Genomic DNA, 17,580 nt, shown 5'->3' with positions numbered 1-17,580 from the left:
TTGGAATAAAGCAGTTCAATTACAATGCCCTAACGAGAAAAAAAAAGCACATTTTAATGCGTTTATTGTGGAGTCGTCAGCATCAATAAGACAGTTCGCAGTTCCACTTTGTGCATGAGCAAAAAAAAAAAAAAAAAAAAAGGGTCATTTGTACCAGAGAGATGTTGCTTTGTACTTTGGTTAGCATCTGGTATGCATAACATTATTCATGTAATCCTTAGAAATGCTGATTGCCAGCACATCAATCTGACAGCAAGAGTGGTATTTGGCAATATCTATAGACAGAGATTGTTAATACGTGATACCTTCAATGCAAAATAACGAAATGTTTGCTTAATACGACGGAACATTCTGGTCATCTGGTCTATGCAAGTTTATTCTTTGTTTGAACAGGATTGATGAATCACATAAATTGGTACGTAAAGCTTATGGTTATGTCGCTCTAAAAACGAGTGAAGTGCCCCTTACCGACTGAGAATAAAAATGAAGGTCATTCGTACCAGGGTGCCCATGAGCTAACTTCGCACTGGTCTATTGTGTACTCACGTCTTTGGTGCTAAAAAAGTCCACTACGTCCAGAAATGGGATCAACAGCATCACATGCTGCCCCTCAAGTTTGGACGCGTCCCCATCAAATTTGATGAGCAGCATTATCTGCTGCATCCATGTAGTACCTTAGAATGACATTGAAAAGAAATTGGAGAGATTCCTTACAATGAGGGAAATCCACTCATGTTTATAGGCAACGCCTTAACACTGAGTAGACATTAGTTTGTAAAAGACACAAATGTCATTGCAAATTCCTCAAATAAGTTTATAACGCCATCCATTTTTATTTCCTGTGAATTTCCATTAAGCTCACATTTATATCCACTAGTTCGACTACAGATAGCATGACCTCAATGACGACTAATATGACTTTAGGACGCCGACTGGTCTATTATTATGGTACACTATTTTTTATTCTTCTTGATTAGTTTCGGATAACGGAAAGGGAAATCATGTCAACTAATCTTACTTGTATTTATACTATAACAGCTTATTTGTTAACGTAAAAACAAAAACGCAGGATCAATATGTCTGTATGTCTTTTTAGAAAGGTGAAATGTCAGACATTGCTGCCATTCACTGAAAATAAGTTTATTCTATTCCTCACGCTCCTTTTAGAAAGGGTATTGATTCAAATCCCTGTATTGTCACAAACGTATACAATATATATAAATATATTCCACCTGATTTTGGGTATGTGATGATAAAGATGTCGTCTGGACGAAGCGGAAAGTTTTCCAAAGCCTTCATACACTGTGGCGGCATTCCATCTGGCATGACCACGCCTCGATATTCGTAACACGACTCTGCGACACACGAGGGTACCTCGAACGAAAAGGGCGCTTTATCTGAGAATGATAATAAAAGGAATTCAAAGTGTATCCTTGCTTTTTCAGGGCCGGTGTACAACGGGGGACTGGGGGCCCCACTCTTTTAACCCCGGAAGTGGAGCCAGAAAAAGCGCTCTGAAGGCCTGGTTGGGGGGGGGGGGGGGGGGGGGGGGGATGGGCTTTTTAGCCGATGAAACCCGGAAGTGGCATCAGAATTATAAACTTACCCTTCCCCCCCCCAAAAAAAAAGCAGCAACAACAAGAACCAAAAAACAAATGCATAAACTGAAAATTTTATTTATTTGCGTCACTGGCCCAGTGGTTTCTGGGTGGTAGTGAATTGAAAATGGAATGTAGAAATAAACTGAACTGAGCTGAACTGAACAGAACTAAAAATATGAAATAAGGCTTACTATTTCGAAGGTTCGTTGTTCCGAAACACATAAATTATGAACCTAGATGTTGCTAATCCAAAAATGAAATAATTTGTAAATCCGAATGTTTGAGGCGTTATTCAAAGTTCGCTATTTCGAATCTCCGTCTGTACGAAATTGAAATGAGTTCTCAAAAAAAAAGAACTTTTTTTCGGAAGGTCTGTTTATCTGAAAATGGAATAAAGTTCGTTAATCATAATGTTTGTTACTCCAAAAGTAAAACAAGGTTCTTAATCCGAAAATGAAAAGAAAGCGACGTACTAGCAAATCACAAAACTGACAAATTTTCATCTCGGATTGACGAACCGTCGAAACAATGAATGACTGTTCGGGAAAACAAACCATATTGTTTCATATGCGGTATACAGGTATAACGGACGTTTGGAACTTTGAGACTTGGAAAAACGAACCGGCGAAATAACGAACTGTATATACCGTATTACATAATATGTGCAGTAACGCGTACAGTAGCATATTATATGATTAATGTAAGCAGTCAGTCCGCAGCGCGAGCGAAAACGCACGAATTTATTCAAGTCGTATGCACGGCTGAGCGGTGCTTGCATACGTAATGAGCAGATACATGGTCATGAATAAATCCGTGTAGAACAAGTATTTCTTGTCAGTTTTCGACACTTTTAATATCGACTGAAAGAGAAAACATTAGCAAATATGCTCATGGTCAAAATAGAACGGAAAAGAAGAATTTGAATATCAAAATCTCTCTCGAAGTTCGGTATTGTATTCAAAAATATTCCTTCACGTTTGACGCCAAAAAAACCCTGAAATCTTTCATGCCCATCTAAAATATGGTAAAGGCTATGTCCGCTAAAGTATATAGTATCACAATAAGGGCACGTTTTCTCATCTTCATTTCAATACGGGTCAGGAACTAGCAAAATTCAGAAAACATGTCTTAGCGTCGAGTTTAAAAAGATTATCCTCGCGTTCGCACCGGAATTCCGGGTCTGTGATTGGTCGAAATCTGTCGCAAGACGCGGCATGTCGCATTGCGTAGTATCCATTGGCTGCTGACTCAATGCTGTGAGTTTAAAAACTATGTATCAGATAAAAGTGTCATTGATATGAGTAATAGCTGAATAGTGTACAATTGAGTTGAAGGTAATTTGAAAATGACAGCCCATATTAGTTTCATGAAATCCATGATTTTTTTAAATGTTAGGTTCCAGATCATGATCGAATTTTCACTCTCTATACAAAACTTGAACTTTACACAGGAACCAATGATGTGTAATCAACGTTATGTGAGTGTGCACTTACAATGACCCTGAACAACGGACCTGGCTACCACCTGTCCCGAACTCTGCTGCAAGGCACATGAATGCTTTATCAATTATTCATGTGGATTGCCCTGAGCACTGCTAGTCTGAATTCTTGACAAAGGGTGAAATGCATGCACATGAAAGAAGTAAGCACATGTTTCCATGTGCTTGCACACACCACATTTCAGAGTGAACAAAGACTAGCTGCAATAGTGGAATTCCTCATGAAGCATTCCAATCCTGGTCATTGTCCACGACCATTGTCTGGGTATCAACAACACACTCCACGCGTGTTCATTCACTACCCCACTTCCGGTAAGAAAACATAATTTGCCTTGTTTTCAACAGGAAAATTCACAACCTTAAGGCCGTGTCACACCAGCCTTGCGTGCGACTAGCAAAGAACAATTTTGACTACCCGGAGGTCCCCGTAGATATCCGCACATGACAGTACCTAGCATGTATCTCAAAAGTAGTCGCCCGGAGGTGCGCACGCATATTTTTTTTACCCGCAACCGTGTTTAGGCCCTGTCACACCTTTCCGGGCAAGCTACTCGGGCTTGTTACGTGTAGGGATTTTCTAGCATACCGGACATTCCTGAGGGCGGAAAAGGATTTGTGCGAGTCAGCGCATGTGTCTTACTTGCGGGGTATGGACGCGTTATACTTGCGAGTATACTTTGTGACCTTTGTACCAGTCGCGTGGGGGCTGACAACTTAGTGAAGGAATTCCTCTAATGGAATGGCTGAAATCTCACAGAATTTCATTATCTTGGCTGCATACGGGACTGCGAAGTACCTGCGTGGGAATTGCCTGGGAAGTACTGCCGCTAAGGGTCTCCTACTGGCGTTCTGCGTGGACCTCAAGGGCACAAACTGCGCAAACGTGATTCTGAATAAAATTGTCGTTCGTGCCTCATTATCGCACCCGCTGCGGACTGACTGTAAGCCCCTACACACATGAAGTATGATTTTTCTTATTTATGCCGTCAAAGAATTCAGCTATTACAAATCTTAGCCTGAATTAGTATTCATAATTATACACTACTTATTTGCTGTGATAGTAGCCAGTACAAAGTGACTTACCACGCAAACGCCTTTCGGCCAATTCTCCCGTGGTTGCTGCTGAAGCCATTTCAGCTGTTGAATTTACTGTTCTCCGCACTTCACGCTTTTGATAACCCGATGTGTCGGGCTATCGTCATGATCGTAGTCCTGCAAGACCACAGGAGGACAAAGGTCGTTTTCTGCTTGAGAATTCCGCAGAACTCTGCTAAGTCATTACTTGACACTGACAGCTCTGTGCATAGACATAACTGTGACCTGTCATATTATTGACCCAATTACGAGTCAACAGAGTTAGAGGAGATTAATTTTTATGACCAACGGCTAACATAACAGAATAATATGACCTCGATCACATTTCTATTTGCTCACAAGCAACCCAATCCCCCACAGCATAGCCAAAGAATCCAGGGTTATTAGGTTGTTAGCGTTAAGGACATACAATGAAAGCGAATAAAGAAACTTAATCACACTTATCTTCTTTTGTAAAGATACACTTGGCTTGCAAACCGTTCGAAGAACATGCCATTTTGAAAAATAGAATAACAATGTAATAGTTGTTATCAATGTCCGATAGTAGTCAGTAATGAAGGTAATGTTATAAATGCAATTCGATATCTGTCTGTCTGATTTCAGGGGCGTCACCAGCTTTTTTTTTCAAGGGGGTGCGTTTTGACACTCAATGTAACCTGCGAGATTTTCTTTTTTTATTTGATTATTGTTTTCTGTATCATCATGTACATTTTCATATACACTGTACATATTAAACACGTATACATACATTGCTAGTGACACGTATCATAAGCATACGTTGTTTTCAAAGTTTTTTTTTTCTACATTACCTTTACAATGTACACATATTTTGGGATGTGAAATTGTGCGATCTGGTGCACACTTGATATTATATAGTATCATTATAAACATTATACTGAAATACGTTATTTTTGTATTCAGTATTGGATACTAATGTCATGGGAAGTTTACATATTTTATACTTTACGTATGGAATTGAAATTTTTAAGTCAAATTACTAGGAATTAAACATAGTGGAAAAATCACTACAAAGGACTATGATTATAACATACGGGGGGTAGTGTGGTGACGGTGTGAGATCCTCGGCGAGGGAGCGAAGCGACCGAGCGGGGGAGGGTGTGGGAGGGGGGATACCTCCTCCCAGGGCAGCGACTTTTTGTAAAACAGAGTATAAAAGTCGCTTTTGTAGAACATCTTAAATCAAATTTCTAGGAATTAAACATAGTGTAAAAATCACTGCAAAGGACTATGATTATAACATACGGGGGTAGTGTGGTGACGGTGTGAGATCCTCGGCGAGGGAGCAAAGAGACCGAGGGGGGAGGGTGTGGGAGGGGGATACCCCCTCCCACGGTAGCGACTTTTTGTAAAACAGAGTATATTAGTCGCGTTTAAAGAGCATCTAAAAGCACATTTATGGGAATTAAACATCGTGGAAAATCACTGTAAAGGATTATGATTATAACATACAGGGGTACATTATGTGACGGTGAGAGATCCTCGGCGAGGGAGCGAAGCGACTGAGCGGGGGAGGGTGTGGGAGAGGCCCGAGGGGGATACCCCCTCCTACGGTATAGGAACTTTTTGTAAAAACAGAGTATAAAAATCGCTTTTATAGGGCATTTTAAAAGCAAATTTTTAGGGAATTAATCATAGTAAAAAAAAGGAACACTGCGAAGGACTGTGATCATAACTAATGAAACTATTCATTTCACTATAAGTACGGGCAGGGGGAGCGACCCACTTTCACTTTGCCATTCGTCTGAAATGTATTCATTAAAAGCTTAAACGTGATCGCATTGTTCGAGCAATACAATTTGTTCTTATATTAGCATAATAAGCATAGAAGAAAGGAAAAATATAAGGTTTACTAAATGTATGTTTCAGGGGGCACACTCGAGGACGCGAGGCTACCATCTATACACTAAATTACCTCATAAGTAAATATTAGTGCATAGATATAATAATGGAAATTGTTAGTGTATTATTCGGACCGTTAGGGGCGAAAAATTTCGCATTTTCAGTTATGAAATTGGCATCTTTTAGACGAGAAAAGTACCTTTATTGTTAATTTTGGTCTTTAAATAATTGATCAGTTATTTGTTAAAGGGGGCACGGGGTGGGGGGGGGGGGCAAAAACGCGTTTTGCTCCCTGATGCACACTTCTATGAAATACTCCGAAATATTGTCAGCCCCCAAATGTGTCGAGTCTTAACCTGTGGGTAGGAACCGAGCGGGGGAAATATAAATCAGAGAGGATGAGGGAACTTTTGAACTGACAGATATCAAACATGCTTTTTGAGGAAAATTATTCTAAGTTTGCTAAGTTTTTGATGAATAGTTTTTGAGGAAATATTCTAAGTTTGCTAAGTGTATGGATGGAGACCTAACGGTGGAGGGTGTGTGAGGGGTATCCCCCACCCATGCGACGGAGAGTTTGCATTTCCAGAATTGAAAATCCGTTACACAATGAATGAAATATTGGGACAGTTTTCTTTTAAAAAAGGAAGAAAAGTTTCCTCATTTCGAGAATTATAGGGTGGCGTTTGCCCCCTTGTCCTCCGTGATTGATGCTCCTGCATACGTGAAAGCTTTTGCATTTTTAGACTTCAAATGAAAATAGCTCAGAGATACATTTGGAATTTAGGAAGCTCTCAATCCCCGAGACTTTTAGTGTACTTATGATATGAAAGGAAACCAAATGGAGAGAGGGTCAATTGAAAGGAGATAATTGTCCCCTCCCACACGACGGAACTTTCGCATTTTTTTAAATTGAAGTGACAGGTCTGATGGTGCACACTTTCTATAAAACATTTGTAAATCTATCAATCTAAAGGTGTATTAAGTCCATCGAAAATAGACCAAACGGGAGAGGGTATGTGAAGGGGTATCCCCCTCCCACAGGAGAGAGACTGTGCATTTTCAGAATTGAAATTCAGCAACCTGGTGCACACTTTGGGTGAAATATTTAGACAGATTTCTATTTAAAAAAGAAAAAAAAAATCTTCTCATCTTGTTAATCAAGGGGGGGGGGAGGAGGCAAAATTATAATATGCTTGCCCCTCCAAAAGTCTTTATGAGGCTAAGGCTCGAACTTGGGCTCACATTCTCAATTTGGATTGGTCAGAGTGCTGTACATATCTGTATAGACCCTACATCCTTGCAGCACACGTACACGTATACGCAAACGTGTACGTGCTCCGTACCGTACGATAAGTACTGTACGGTAGATAAATAGTAAACACTGTAAAATAGACATCATGTATAAAATCAGTGCTGCCAGAGCCCGGGGTGCGATGTTTTTTTCCCTACGAAATTTTTGTCCTTGGTGAGAAAAAGAAATGAATAAAAAAAAATGATAATACACAAAAAGAATAATAATTTAGCGTCCGGCGTGGAGGTCGCTCGCAGACTTTTTTTTTTTTTTTTTTGGGGGGGGGGGGGGGGAAGGGGGTTCGTTTTGTTTCGTTTTGTTTTTTTAAGGGTCTGAAGGGTCTGCAACGCACCCCCCCCCCCCCCCCCCCCCCCCCCCCGCTGGTGACGTCTATGGATTTCGATAAAGGAATTTAGCAGCATGCAACTGAGATTAAGCCACACTTCCTTACCTTGGTATGAGTAACATCTTTACATACCGGTGTTAACATCTTGCCCTTGTAATTGCGCATTCAGTGTACAAACATGACCCAATTCCTTATATCAATAGAGATAATTGTGCTTGTGTGTTTGAGCTAATCATCTTGTACACGCATGTCTGGTAATGTTAAGTATTTTGCGCACCCGCGTGTGAGTATCTTTCGATTACATTGTGCTTCTGAGACATTGTAACAGAAATTGCAATTGTATTTCATTAAATAAACCGTAAGTGAATGGGATGACGTTAACTTTTCACTAAAAGCTTTTGCACGAATAATAGTAAATAAAAAAAAAAATAGAGGACTGGAATTATCAACTGCTAAGAACTAGAACATCATAGTACAATTAAACACCCGAGAAAATGTCTATTCAGTTTAGATAAATTCTTTTAATTTCTCACACAAAGTAAAAACAATGGACTGGAAAGTACCACCTGAAACGGAGATCAATGCATATTTCTCCTTCATACACAATGCCTATACATCGCAACACGAACAAGACTTTTTTTGGTAAGATAGAATCTTGTATGATATCCATATAATAAATGTTTTAATCTCACTCGGACTCTAGTCATAGTAATTCGCAGTAAACAGTCTTGCTATCTAGATAGTATCAATTGTGTCACGTACCTTGCTAGAACAAACAATGATATACTGGAGTTCAACAAATTTTGAATTTTGAATGTCCTACACACATTTGGCAGTTTGGGTCTGAGTAACGCAATCTGTGGTGCAACTTAATAGGAAAACAATGCTCTATTTGATTGAAAGTGACAAGAGGAAAATCATTGGTCCTCGAAACTTTAGACTACTAGTACACTACGTCTTTGTAATGTTCTCAATAAATTTCAGGCGAGTTGGAATGTAATGTCAAGGAGTCGGAGGTCCTGTCTAAGGGCAGAAGGGACGTACGTGCTCCTCAGCCGTAGTATTAAGAGGAGGCAATTCTATCTAGAGACATGAGTTAGTCTACTCATTCCACTCTCTCTCACTCATTTCACTTTCTCTTTCTCGCTCGCTCGCAAGAAATGTTGCAGATGCCAACCACACCCTATACATATGCTGTGTACGTGAGATTCGGCATTTACACTGAATATAATCATGGACGTTGATATAATGACATTAGACGCAATGCAAACTAAGAGGTGTCTTGCTCTTTCATGTGAGTAACCGTTTTTGTCAGCCTACGGCCTCGGCAAACAGTACTGCAATGATCATAATAATGACAACAATACTCCAATAGTTTAACTGATGCTGATAATGACAAAAGTGAAGACAGTAACACCGTTGATGGTGATGGTAATGATCATTATAATGGTGATGGTGTTGATGATGATGATAATGCCTTGAATTATAAACCAGAGCAGCCTCTTTAATCTACGGTATATAGTAATGACACTCTCCGCGCACACAGATCCCTGCAGTTATAAGTACCGAGTACGACTACTCTGTAAATATCAGAATACACCCGAGTTCAGAGAGACGTATACGGCCGCTAAAACTAAACTTATTTGCATTTGAACACGTCGGGTAAAGTTCAAACCCTTGATAAATGATTGCATTGAAGAATACAGACTGGCGTACCCCCGCGGTGCAATGATTGTGGGCCTTTATCAAATTGATTCTATTTCAATTGAATTATAATTTTTGATAATCCAGGGTCAACACCAAATTGAAGAAAAACAAAGAAGAACACGAGCACGTTATTCAAAAGAATACCGCCGGGACTTTTCAAGAACTTGTTTCAGTTAAGACGCTTAGCTGGCACGCTATTATACTCGCACTTTCTCAACCAAATATATTTCATCCAAGTTTCATACACATCCAAATTTCCACTGAAGAAAAAAAAAAGAGATTGTCTGTGCTTAGGCGCACCAATGTTATTCAAAAATAAGAAAAACATGTAAAAATACATATGGATTGGTAACCATGGTAAATGCATTTGGCATCATTGAGTGAGCTTATTTCCGGGAGAGCCACCCTCGGGATGAATCTATTCAAACTGAAGCTCGAGCCCCGAACCAGCCATCTCCTTAGCGTAGAGCTCATCAAAGCGGCGGTTCTGGTCTTCCGTGAAGTAATTTTTCCAGTCTCCAATGGCACCTGATAATGACGGATGAAACAAACAAAACCATTACCAGGATATAATTTTTCTTCATATTGCATACTCCAATAATATGGATGGATCTGCTCATAATATAGAAAAACAAGAGCACATTATCTTGCTCCTGCGCACTTACTAACATCTTTCAGTAAGAAGACGAAGTAACAATTAAATACTTTGTATGGGAATTTCTCATCATGTATGTCTGAAGGTTATCGGTGTGTGCACAAAGTTTAGATAATAATAATGTCATTTTGTCTGTGGTCATATCTCAAAGATTCACGCTAGTTATCAGTTATATTCCAGATTATTATTATTATGTTATTTGTTAGCTAGTTTATATTATAAGGATGAAAGAGAGTAAAGAGGTGAAACCGCTTTTTTGTTTGAATCTAGTCATGCAAGACTTTGATGTTTTTCTTATGTATTTTTGATGAAGAGTATTGCCTTAGTCTTGGAAAACATAACTTTTTTATTGCTCATGTTGCTGTTATTTCCAGTGTCTTAATCCATGATTGTTATTTTCGCTAGGTCGTTTCCTTTCAACCTTTGGAAAAAAAATGAAAATAAATAAATTGAATTGATTTTTTTTTACTAATATCATCCTCATCAACTGCCGCTCTTGCACACTCGATTTTTTTTTTCATTGCTCTAAGTATCATTGCCATTATCACACTTGTTCCGCTGTCACATTTGATTTAGGGCCAAAGGACAAAAAAAACAAAAAACAAAAAACAAAAAAAAATTATAAACTTCGTTTATCGAGAGATAAACTAAGTTCATTTATTAACTCTACATCAAGTGAAAACTCAGTTTATCAAGCAAAACTGTTGTAATGAACTTAGTTTTTTCCCTCAATAAACAGAATTTCTTTCAACAAAAAAAAAAGAGTTTAAGACTGACAAAGTTTTTTTTTTCGGTAATAGACTAAATTTATCAATGAAAAACTGATTTTATCGGCCATAAACTCATTTCATCGGAATTATTTGGCAAAGCGGGCAAATCGGGATTTCCATACACAAGTGCATAGGCGATGTGAGTGACATAGCGACACGCGGTGGATTCGAAGCGATTGGCCAACGCCTTATACTTCTTATAAAAATCAGGAATTCAAGTAGGCCTACGCGCCAATTATGACGAATCACAATTGCAGAACTTTTACCTTTCCTCATAAATGAAGACCCTTTCTTTTTTTCCTCGTCGCTTATCACAACAACGGAGTCGGGGTTTGCTTTGCTGCTTTTCTTCATCGAACTAAACGTGGAGGCCTCAACAATGCGGTCGATGACGTCATCGGTAAGGGACTTCCCCATAAAGCGGGCAACCTTTTCCACTGCTCCACGATGATCCTTGAAGGAAAGAGAAGATGCTGAACCATAAATACATGTACCCTTTAGCACTGAAACATCAGTACGTGACCATGAATCACAAAACCAACAAAAAGTTGCACGCCCTGAAATTAAGTGAGGACTTAAAATGAGTGAAACTGGTAGATCTAGTCTATCTTGAGATAAAGCTACTGCTTGAAAGTTGGTGTCAATCATGGACAGAATGTGATAATAAAGCGTAATTAGTTTCAGTTTAATTTGATAATTCTTCATTGTTGTTGCTATGGTGATGTAGATCCTGTTTTTCCCCCATTCGTTGCATACCTAGCACGGCTTGGGATTAAGCGCTTTTATAAGAATCTATATACTTGGAGCCTCTTTCTATAAAGTACACGCTTTCCCAGAGTGTGTGCTTCCTTTTCAATATAAATAGAAAGGTTAAGAAAGTCCATTTGAATTGGGTTATACATCACTTCAAAGCTTTAAATCTGATCTTTCAGAATATGCTCTTAACTAAAAATGCCTGTCTGGCAATTATATTTTGTTGGTTTTGTGATGCAGGGTCACATAGGATCTAATCTAAAACGTCTATGTTCTGGAACTAGCAAAGCCGTACCAAGGAACAGTCAGTGAAGATTTGGCTTTGCTTGCATTTTCTCATGGACATGCAACATTTACGAGAATGAGCATCGGGGTCCTACATGCTCATGTCTTTCGAAGATACTTTAAGATAAGTCGATCTGAAGTCACTTGGTGGAGACATAAGAATTAGTACAGTTGCAACAACAATGCAATATTTACGTGTTATATTGATTTGAATAGTATTCGTCTTTTGCTGTTGCATAAAAGTTACCAAAAATATTGACTTTGTAAACCTAAATTGCAGCTGACCAGGATGATAGTATTACCGAAGAATGTATACAAATAGCACTAGCTAGTCACAATAGTCTTAAAGGACTTAATTAAATTCGTACCTTCTTCATGCCTTCGTATGTCAAGAAGAGCACGTTTGGATGATTTCTTCTCTTCCACCAAGGGAGGACGTTTTCAAACCAGGATCCTTGTGGTGCTGTCAAAGTCGAAACACAGCCAAATTCAAGTTTTCAGTGTCGTAGATTTAAAAGATCGAATATTCGATTTAAACAAACGATATTTTATTGGTATGTTTCTTCTTGACAATAATTTGATATTAAACCTCATTACTGTGGTGAATATTTGCGAGATAATGTCACCCAATTTGTGTCAAATCTCGTGGGTGAAGCTATATCAATGGAATTGAGTACGCAATACAATAATCAACTCAAAGTAGGAGAAATTATATTGTTTCGCCTAACCTCTCCCAGCCAGAAACTCCTCAAAAAAGACATCCCAAGATTCATAGGTTGGAAGAAATTCGATGAACCGACAGAAGTGGTAGTAAGACACGGCAGCGTCCTTTGGGTTCCGAGCCACGTAGATGACTTTGACTTTAGGATCATCCGATTTGATCTCCAAGGGTAAGAACGTGTTGGGAGAGTGAGTTTTCATCATCCGTGGCGAAGGCATTTCACTGACCATATCGACAACCGACGGAGCGTTTACCCACTAAACACAAAAACAAACGAGACAAAAAATATGGCCAAATGTACTCAGATATATAGTTTGTACCACCTGGATACCCAACCGTAAATGAGAGGAGGATTTCGCACAATTCTGCAAATTGTCCATAATAAATAATACGGTTGTGTAGTTTGTGTACCGCATCGAATTAAAGCGTACTACAAAAAGAAAAACTGTTAGAAATTACAAGTAAGACAAATTTATGGTCACGGTAGGGCCATGTTTTGAATAAGAAAGTGAAATTGAATTTAAAGTCATCATTTATATATATATATATATATATATATATATATTTTCTCCTTATGCCATTTTTTGTGACGGCCAAGCAGGCACATTGATTTTACGCCATTTCAGTAGCGCAGCCAGATTGTAACATTTTTAAAATTGTTTTTTTTTTCTTCTTAGAAACGTGAATAACAAAAAAAAAAATAAATGTACTTAATAACGAATACGTATCTATCATAGTGTGCTTACGTCATGCGGGTGATGAAATATGTCCACCAAGTCGAGAAAAGGGATCAGCAAAGTAACGTGCTCTTCTTGAATTTTAGAGATGTCACCTTCGAAAGTGACAAGGAGCATTATTTGTTGCATCCATGTAGTACCTTTTTGATTATGAGAGAGAGAGAGAGAGAGAGAGAGAGAGAGATAAGGGGGGGGGGGGGAGAACACAAATGGCCCGTAATGATGACACTGCAGTGTATGAGTAAAATCACCAAAAATATGCGTTTTCAAGTATAAAACAAAAAGTACAAGTGTATGGCAAAATTTTCATAACAATCGCAAATGCACTTAGTCATCATCTTTTTTTTTCTGGCCATTTTCATTCATATGTCGATTTACACACCATCTGTGGAACACACTTTGAAAAGAATAAAATGTTCTTTGGTTATTTGCCAACCCCAGTCTCCCTCACTGAGGGCCGTGACAGAATCAGGGGATCCAAATATACTAAGTAGTCATATAGGGTTTTTTTATAGTCTCAGTTGTTGTTGTTTTTTCGCTTTATATTCGTGAGGAAAATATTATGCGTTAGAAAAATAAAGTCCATGAAAGACGAACAGAGACCTAAGATAATGTCAACAGTAGCTTTGGCACTTCGACATGCAGGGATCTGATCATCAACACACAATTTGTAGTAATGAAACCCCGTATATTATTCAAAATGTCTACACAAGAAAGGATAACTCAGACACAGGCGTAGACCCTGAACTTCCAAGCTCCTTGCCTTAGATGTAGTGTCATGCATGTGTGAGCTTCGCATCTATGAAATTTGACGTACCGATTTAAACTAGAGTGCACGCCGTCACGAAAACATTTATGACGAAATGCCCGCTACAACGGAGTAAAAATTCAGGTCAAAAGATTATCATCTATTTATATTTTATGTACTGTAGGGCTTATACTCTTCCGGTATGATAACATTTCTATACGAAGAAAGAAACCGCCAGTCCCGAGGCCTTCGTTATAACGGAAGTGCACAGTATGATGTTTCTTGTGTCACTTTTATAAAGCGTACAACATTAATAGTATTTCCAAGCATTTGACCTGAATAATCTTATGATAACTTTTTACATGTAGGCCCTATACTGTCCCCTATATGCATGACGATTACAACACTACGATAATGAGATCTGTGGCAGACACCGACAAGTTTATACTTGTAAAATATACCTGATTTGGGGTATGTTATGACAAACGTATCGTCTGGTCGCACTGTCATGTTTTCTAGAGACGTCATGCATCGTAGCGGCATGAAGTTTGGCATGATCACTCCCCGGTACTCGTAACAGCTCTTCCGGACGCACTCCGGGACTGCGGTCGAGAAGGACGTCTGCTCCCCATCTGCGAGTTTCTCTGTGTATGGTCAATATATGAAAGGATGTTTCTAATCCGACAAGAGCGATTACACGTTTACAGAGTATCACAAGTCTTTAGCATAATGATAGGAGAGAAAGAGCACTGGATATCTGAAAGCATTTACATTTCTTGTTTTATGTCGATCGTACGTGCTTCACTTTTCAGACCTCGTTCAATATGTTCCGGTCTTTGAAATTGTTGATAACTATAAAAACGACTCCCGCAAGTGCCCCGATACACACTTGACACACAAGCACGACCAAGCTTGAAATGGAAACGTGTAACATGGCGAAATGATAACAAAAATGCCTGTTTATCCATATATTTGTCCATTTTGAAGAACAGCAAGTTCTATGTCTATCATATCTCTATGAGAATTAAAGAGGAAATCTTTCAGGCATTCTTTTTTATGATTTCCCTGTAAACATTTTTTAGATTTATCACTATCATATTTACTATTGTGATGATTAAATGAAAACGAAGTGATCAGGCACAAACACACTAATCATCCACTGCGCACCTTCCATCCTGATCCATTGTTTTATATAGGCATCCCTTTTCACAGCAGCTCAGAGGCTAAATATGTGAGATACTTTCAGGAGTAACGAGATTATGGATATGGCATGTTTTTCAATTTTAGAAGTACGTGCATTATTCGGCCTATATTATATTATATTATATTATATTATATTATATTATATTATATTATATTATATTATATTATATTATATTAAAGACAGCCAAAGGCAATCACCACCAGTGATCAGCGACGACAATCGGTTCAACCACGTCAAATGGCAATTCGTGAAACCTACCTGGAGAAGATGTGCTTGAAGCCATTTTTATTTAACTGAACTGAGTGTGTACGTGTGCCGCAGCGAGACGTCAATGGTTCCACCTCCCTGGTTCGACTGAAGAAACACTGTGGCCCCACAGACGAATTTTCTCAACACTCGATCGTAAGAAAATGATACCACGCGTGTCGCCCGGGTCGTATCTGACATAAGCAAACACAGTAGAGATATTATATCAACACACCGTCACTGGAAGGCGACTTGCCGTGCTGTGCAAATGTACGCGATACTTATGTCCAATCTTATTCGAGTACAGTGCTTCTTTTGCCCATTCATTCATCTTTCTATCTACGACCTGTTGGCCTTTACAGATGTAGCTGCTTAGATAAATTCAAAGGCATGCCCCCTCCCCTACCCCCGCCCCCAAAAGAAACTAATATAAAAACAGAAGTCAAGATTCCTTTCTATCATATAGTTATTGCGACCTTTTTGCACCGCAATAATTTGGTGGACAATGGAGGTACCTTCAATAAATAACGAGATCCAAACACTAAATTGCGCAATCGACCGAACCTAGCCAAGTTTTAAGATTAGCGTGGGAATGACGCAATCAATATTTTTCCTCCTTGACCTTCTGTTAAGCATTTGATGATTATATACTTATATTTTCATTTAATGAATTATCTGCCTACTCGAAAAAAAAAATTCTCAATATATTTCGGGGTAACTTTTCATATAATTATTATCCTCCTTTTAGATGCTTTTCTATGTTTACTAGTTTATTGATATACTTAGTAATTAATGGGCATTTTCAGCATGTTAAAGAGCAGATCAGCCGTAGTACATTTTGCTAGCCGGTCAAATTTTTGGCTGCAATCCTGACGACATATTATTCATATTTGTGAAGATTCCAGGTTCTGCTATGAAATAGGCATACGCCATTGTGTAGCTTCAAATAAAACAGCATCTGCTTTTTTCTTTTTTTTTTTGGTCTTTCAGCAAGGAAAATCTGATAAGGGTTCAGATTTTCAAACAACCCTTTAATATATTAACGAAAGGAACCATTCATTGGTTGTAATTATTTACTTATATTCGTCATTTACTGCAACTACACAGAATGCTGCAAATTCTTACATTTGAATTTCATCTTTGATCATTTTTTTTTCTCTGATAGAAGCAAGTCTTAGATACACTGTACTATTTAAACATGCTTTTACACACCGATAACAAACGGGTATAATCCACAAGCGCTTACCTAGGTCCAGGAGGCAATAGTGGAAGAGAGACACCCACTCTCGTATTACAGGAAAGGTGTTAGGTTTCGGCAAAAACTAAAAATGAACGCCGAACACAGAGTGCCAAGCACATCGAAAATGAGATACGATACAGTGTATTTTTCGTGGGGTCACGTTGCTAATAGTGGCTAATAGTTCCTAATAGTTGCTGAGTGGTACTACTCTCACTCCTATAAAAAAAAAAAAAAACCCGGTCAAATTCTCGTACCTAAGATATTGTCATAATTCTGGTATGACAGGTATGAAATTGAAATGAATTCTATGCAAGACTATTTAAAGTATGGTTGATGGTTGATGAGGGCAATTCCCTCTACAAACTACACATCACGGAGGCTGGAGGCGTTATAGGAAGATTACATTTTTCGACATAGATGCCGAAAACACATGATATTTGTGAGTTCCGGATATAAATTCTATGTTGATTCGAAAGAGAAATATAATGAGTGGTAATTAAGGTTTTAGTCTTTCTTCAATGACTTCTGTGTGGAGCTTGAGCCGACCTCCGGTCCCCGTGAAGAAGAAAAAAGAAAGCTCTCGATAGGATTTAGTACAAATAACGTTTTCAACTGATATCTATTCAAAGAAAGCTCCCAAACATGTTTTTGATAGGTTTCTTCATTGCAAAAGTTCGTACGATATCAAGTAGTAATAAAGCAAAGTACGCTTAAAAAAAATCAAACGTTTGTATAAATGACACAAACTTTAAATAAAAAAAATGATTGCAGTATAACTACACAGTAAAACAAGCAAGCAAACAAGCAAACAAACAAACAC

At 38.5% G+C, this 17,580-nt stretch overlaps 2 protein-coding genes across 2 annotated transcripts in view; both read right to left on the bottom strand.

Moving 5' to 3' along the window:
• Positions 1–4,286, bottom strand: part of LOC139723898 (uncharacterized) — a 30,378-nt gene extending 26,092 nt beyond the window's left edge. The window contains exons 1-3 of the mRNA XM_071635102.1: positions 4,183–4,286; positions 1,233–1,397; positions 547–674 (exon numbers count right to left, since the gene is read on the bottom strand). Coding sequence (XP_071491203.1) covers positions 547–674; positions 1,233–1,397; positions 4,183–4,231 — 342 coding nt within the window. The 5' untranslated portion in view covers positions 4,232–4,286. The remainder of the gene's footprint in view (positions 1–546; positions 675–1,232; positions 1,398–4,182) is intronic.
• A 3,919-nt stretch (positions 4,287–8,205) lies between these two features.
• Positions 8,206–15,671, bottom strand: LOC139723911 (sulfotransferase 1A1-like). Its single transcript, XM_071635115.1, has 7 exons — positions 15,533–15,671; positions 14,532–14,714; positions 13,332–13,462; positions 12,593–12,842; positions 12,233–12,327; positions 11,093–11,279; positions 8,206–9,929 (listed from the first exon to the last, which is right to left on the bottom strand). The coding sequence occupies exons 1-7, from the start codon at positions 15,555–15,557 to the stop codon at positions 9,820–9,822; spliced, it is 981 nt and encodes a 326-aa protein (XP_071491216.1). The 5' UTR covers positions 15,558–15,671; the 3' UTR covers positions 8,206–9,819.
• Positions 15,672–17,580: the final 1,909 nt, after the last annotated feature.

Source organism: Diadema antillarum, unplaced genomic scaffold (genome assembly GCF_040938485.1).
Source record: "Diadema antillarum isolate AM-2024a unplaced genomic scaffold, OU_Dant_1.0 scf00000202, whole genome shotgun sequence".
Taxonomy (NCBI): domain Eukaryota; kingdom Metazoa; phylum Echinodermata; class Echinoidea; order Diadematoida; family Diadematidae; genus Diadema; species Diadema antillarum.
This window is presented reverse-complemented; position numbering and strand designations above follow the sequence as displayed.

Coding starts and splice junctions, on each gene's coding strand:
- LOC139723911 (XM_071635115.1), bottom strand. CDS start 15,557: ATGGCTTCAAGCACATCTTCTCCAG. Junction 13,463..14,531: donor CATAACATACCCCAAATCAG/GTATATTTTACA, acceptor ATAATCAAAAAG/GTACTACATGGATGCAACAA. Junction 12,328..12,592: donor GGAGTTTCTGGCTGGGAGAG/GTTAGGCGAAAC, acceptor CGACTTTGACAG/CACCACAAGGATCCTGGTTT.